Below are 5,637 nucleotides of genomic sequence, written 5' to 3' on the forward strand. Positions count from 1 at the left end.
AAAAGTCACGTAAGTTCCTTCACCGATTTTGGATGGGTAGTACTCCCCTTAATTCGACGATCCAACTCGTCCCAGAGGTTCTCGATAGTGTTCAAGTCTGGGCAGGCCAGTCCATTCGATTAACCCCATTGGCACCATACCAAGCCTTGGTGACCCTCGCAACATGACAGCTGGCATTGCCGTCCTGGAAAAAACAGGGGTCCACCCCTTAAAACTGCCACAACGTAGGAAGCACATAGTCATGGAAAATAATACAGTAGGCATCTTGCTTGGGACTAATGCCGATGTTGTTCCCTACACGATATATACCAGCGGAAGGAGTGACGTATCTCAGTACGGCAGATATAGTCATTTGCATAGGTGTCCAAATACTTATTGGTAGTGTATATATACACATATCAACTTACTTTAATTCGTCATCAAAATCATCGAACGGAATACGAAAGCTATTCTTATTGCCTATATTAACACTGCTTTCCATTTCTTCTGAGTCATTTTTGGGCCTGTCAGTGTACGAGATATTATCTGTTGTGTGATCCTTTTGTTTGAAGAGAGCCAAGATTCTTTCATACTCCTCTTCAACCCATACAATGTACTTTAAATACTCATCTTTATCATAAACATTGTCCAAACTGTCTTCAGGTTCAGCAATAGATTCCCCAGTAAAGCTATACTGCTTTTCATTTATCCAGACACTATTTTTGTCCTTCCCAAAAATTTCCTCACTTTCAGGAAATTTGTTCTCGTCAATATCAATTTGAAGGAATTTTTTAAATTTCTTTTTAGCTGAAAAATATGATGATTTAGTAAAGAATATCCTTTTTATTTAATTGTTTTCATACCAACACCTCCTATTTGAAAAAAAAAACAATTGCTAGTACATTAGAATTCATCAATTGCACATAAGAAAAAAAGAAAAAATTTACGTTACAAAATTAATATCAATATCAACTTGAAGAAATTTTTTAAATTTCAATTAAGTTGAAAAATATGATGATTTAGTTAAGAATATCCTTTTTATTTAATTGTTTTCATATCAACACCTCCTATGTGAAAGAAAAACAAAAGCAATTGCTAGTACATTAGAATTCATCAATTGCACATAAGAAAGAATGATAAAATTTACGTTATAAAATCAAACATTTATTGAAAGAAATTAGTTTGTTGCCTTTCTACAGCATTCTGCATTTCTATTATATGCTGAAAAATGGCGTTAAGATTTAAATATTCAAAAATGTATATTAAATTTTTTTTTCAGTTCAGTGAGAGTATTCAGTGAATTTCAGTGAGAGTAATATTTCTAAAAAAAAAACGTGTGCAAATTTAGCTCAAATTTTTAAAAACATCTCAGTATCTCCCCTTGTCGAAAAACAATGTTTGTTTTAACTAATATTACAGGATAGCAATAATTGCGAAACCGTTCTTCAAAACTATCTTTGAAAATACATATGTTTTTTTTGTGATTTTAGCAGATATGGGTAAATAAAGATATGTGATTTCAGATAGTGATTTTAGCAGGCATGGGCAAATAAATGTCATTGTACAATTTAGATATTATGGTTATCATTTAAGCAGTTTAAAATGCATTATTTAGAAACCAGCACCATTTTCAGACTAGCTTTTGCATAGGCCTTCAATTTTAAGCTCTATATCTATAGCTGTGGCTTTTTCCTTAAAATATTTTTTTGCATGTTAGGGATTGGCAAGTCCGAGAATATTTTATAGTTAGACACATTTTCGATTTCTCAAAGTAGGAGCATTTTTTCCCCTTCTGAGATGGATTATGATGTACACACTTAAACTAGATTAAGAATTATCATTGTGGGAAATATCGAATAATATTTTAAAATTTTATAACCGTTGTTGAACAGCCGAATCACTCTTGAGTTTAAGGCTACCAATGTTCAACTCCGTAGCCTTGTAATTTTGAACCCAACCCAGAGCACAAGGGAGCTCTTGGATCAAGAATTGGCAGAAATTTGCCTTTTTGGAGGACTTTCAAATGGAATTTACTCGCATTTGTGTCACATGGAGAGGAAAACCACGAAACCTCTCACGGTTAGCCCGACGGCAGGGTAAACCCTAACCCGTGATTCGTCTTTTACTGTAGGTATTTTACGCCAACACTGTTTTCGGAGTGAGCCGGATTCGGTACTCGTATCGACCAGCCATCGCTGGGATTTGAACCTGGGTCACCTCATGGCGAGACTAGCGCTCTATTCCCTGAGTGTCCACTGACCCAATACCGGGTAATAGCTCTTAACCTTAGAAAAACATCAGATTAGGGAATTCCTTGTAAGTATACCAGAAAATGGAACTTAACCAAAATAATCAGGCTCTAAATTTACGAATTTGTAAACAATTACATAAGGAGCAGTTGTTTTTAATTTCAGTTCTGATGATTTGACGTTTATTAATAACATATAATTTTAAGATGAATAGTTATGTATATTTAAAAATTGCTCTTTTTAAATAGTTCAAATGCGCTGGTGTGTGTTAAATAAATTTTCTTAAATGAATTCTCTTGAATCACATTTAGATAATCAGGTCGAATAGTTCAATTTTCTTACATTCACCTTTTCGATTATGTTATTCCAAATGAACACTAGGCTAGCGAAATTTTACATATTGTTAAATAAACTCTAGCTTTAAACTATATATATAATTTTGCTTAATTTCTAATGCTCATGAATCTATAAGAATCATTAATCTAAAAGAATCTTAGCGTTTTGAAGAATGCAGAGCAATGTCATTCAATTATATAAATTCTGGAGTTTTTCAACCGTTTTTATGACTTCCTTTATGCTGTAAGCCAGTGTTATTCAGATTTTTATAACTATTTTATGCTAATTTTATTCTTTAGATTAGCATAAAAACAATGACTAGTAAAAAAAAACATTAAATTAAAACGGTTAAATTCTTAATTGAAAATAATTTTTTTTATTAAAATAACAAATTATGTATTTAAATAACATATGTATTTAAATAAACAAAGGTGAATTAATAATGTTTGAAGTCATTTTTTTAAGTCTGTTTGAAGACTTTTAGGAAAGTTATTTGAATTTTGAAAATGCATTCCTATTCCTTTTAAAAAAAAAGTAATTTGTATTTAAACGTTTAGTTTTCTTTACATTAATTATTTTGCAGACATTTTCCAAACGCATTTAAATATATAATAATAAAATATAAATAATACAATAATATAAAATCGAAATACATACAAATACGAAATTTCTTCTTATTTATCCATTCTCGAAATATTTCAGTTTGGCTCTTGTTTTCTCTACTCTTTTTCGATTTAAAGAGTCCTGGAACTTTAAAGAAACTCTTTCTTTTTTCATATTGATAGCCATGTTCAAACATTGAAATTACAGCATCTGCAGAAACTTTGACAGCTGTTTTGGTTTTGGTTAGTTCATCCTTTTTAATTTTTTTTCTAGATGCAAACAACAGCGGAATCCTGAACTTAATATTATTTTTATGATGCTTCAAATTTTTTTCAGAAGTTGAGATTTCTGTATCAATAGTTGAGGTTTCCGATTTTAGAGTATTTTCTATTTTTTCAAGGTTCAAGCAATTTGTTGGAACTATTCCATCATTATCCAGATGACGTGCCCTAGTGTTTTACTGCTCCGCCATTTTAGACTTTTTCATCTCTACAATCCCATTGTCTGAAAAACGGAAATCGGTACCTGCAACTCGAAAAGAAGGGAAGTGATTATGCCTAACCGTGTGATTTAAATCAGATTTAATTGGATACTTGTAAGTGACGTCACGCGTGTGCGTCGAACCTGATTGGCTTCTGAATCTTCGAAAGCCACGATTTACTTACGATGACGTCACTTGCAAGTATTCAATTATGATTGAAGATCATAAAATATCTTTTACGTTGTAGCATAAGAGTGATTTATTTACAGCACCGGATGAATATTATTCATTTTTAAAGCATCTTCGCCGAAGAAACTAAAAATGAAGTACCTCAAACTTGAAGCAAAGATATAAGTTTACACTACATATAACCTAACTATAAATAACCTATTATTAAAATTTTTTTATTAAAACTTTTGTTTTAATGATTCAACATAGATGAAAATTATCAAAATCAATGAATAATTCTTAATTTTTGAAAAACATTTCAGCTCTGGTTAAGAATTTGACCAAACAGTCATAAATAAAAGTTATGAACTATTATTGTTTAAAAAAATTATAAAGGTTATAAACTATTACTATATATTGTTTATTATATTCATCAATGACTTTTGTCAACTCAAACTTTTTGGTAAGATAATAACATCTGCTGATGATTCCGCAATTATGTAAATGTTCAAATTGAATCTGATTTACGCGTAATTTCAAAATGGTTTACAGTAAAGGACTTAAATTTAAATCTAAATAAAACTAAATATATTTATTTCAGTTTAAGAAAATCAGACTTTGACTTTTCACTCTCTCTCCTGTAAAAGTAGGGGAGAGTGGGATCAATTGTAACATTTTTTACTTAACTATTTTTAACTAACAAAAAATCCATTATATTATTAGTATTAATTGACAGACGAGTCAAGTAGACTATCCTCTACTGGAAAAATAAATAAATACAAGATTATTTATTTTCAGCTGTTACAATCGTCCCTTTACTTATTGTTACAATCGTTCCCAAGACGCCATTTCAGCTTCATTTGTTAAAAACAATGCTAGTTAATTAACAAAACTAATTTTTTTTTTGAAATGTTAATTAAGGTGTTCACTTACATATTCGGTTAATAATTTTTATTTGCTTAAACAAAATTGCTTTGTTACAATATAATACTCTAATACCAAAAAAAGTACTTACGTAGCGTTTCACTTTAAAGGAAGCATTTGATTTTTTATACCAGTCTTGTGCCAATCCAAATGAATTTCTTATGTTAGCTTTGTTACTATTTTATATAGTTTCATGTATTTTTTTTAAAAACTTATTGTATTACCTTTCTTTGTCGCCTAGACAGGATTTTCCTGTCGGCGACGAATATATATTCTTTGTAATTATGTGTTTGTTTTTGTTCCCAATAAATTTTTTTTTGTTTGTTAAAAAAACAAAACAAAACAAAAAACTCACAGTAGTTATTGAAAATAGCATACTATTCACAAAAAAGCGTTATTTAACTTGAAGACAGACCCTTCAATAAATGAAGATGCAATTTTTACTTAGAAATACGTAGTTTAAATGGATATAAACTGATAAGTGTGGAAATGTTTTTTGCTGAAATTTCAGCCAACTTAATAGACTTTTTTAATCATTGCATAAAAATGATAAATTTTATTTTCTTCCGTATCATAGGATATTTTAAAATTATATTTCCTCACATTTTAGTCATTCAACAAAATCTACTAGACTCATGATTTAATTGCCATTCTGTTTACAGATTCTGCAGAAGAAAAACGTACAAAAAATGCTAAGAGTTTTAATGGATTTATGACAAATTTGATTACCTCTCATTATTTTTGTAGTTTCTTTATTAAAATACATATAAAAATGTATAGACGAAGAATTTTATTTTGTTGTCCATTTTCTACTAAAGTGTAAAAACATACACCTTAAAATCCCTAAAGTAAAAACACACGCTAACATTTTTCACGTAGAAATTTTTTAAGTTAGCA

General features: G+C 29.8%; 1 protein-coding gene across 1 annotated transcript; it reads right to left on the reverse strand.

Moving 5' to 3' along the window:
* Positions 1–337: 337 nt before the first annotated feature.
* Positions 338–3,692, reverse strand: LOC139425755 (uncharacterized). Its single transcript, XM_071181699.2, has 2 exons — positions 3,222–3,692; positions 338–786 (listed from the first exon to the last, which is right to left on the reverse strand). Exons 1-2 carry the CDS (start codon positions 3,361–3,363, stop codon positions 404–406), a joined length of 525 nt encoding a protein of 174 aa, XP_071037800.1. The 5' UTR covers positions 3,364–3,692; the 3' UTR covers positions 338–403.
* Positions 3,693–5,637: the final 1,945 nt, after the last annotated feature.

This window comes from Parasteatoda tepidariorum, chromosome 4 (genome assembly GCF_982258835.1).
Source record: "Parasteatoda tepidariorum strain Cologne lab strain chromosome 4, Ptep-v5.0, whole genome shotgun sequence".
Classification (NCBI taxonomy): Eukaryota; Metazoa; Arthropoda; class Arachnida; order Araneae; family Theridiidae; genus Parasteatoda; species Parasteatoda tepidariorum.

Bases quoted from the DNA above. Each gene is read 5' to 3' on its own strand.
- LOC139425755 (XM_071181699.2), bottom strand. From the start codon at position 3,363: ATGTTTGAACATGGCTATCAATATGAAAAAAGAAAGAGTTTCTTTAAA. The intron at 787-3,221 runs GTATGTATTTCG...CATATTTTTCAG, and splicing joins TAAGAAGAAATTTCGTATTT to CTAAAAAGAAATTTAAAAAA.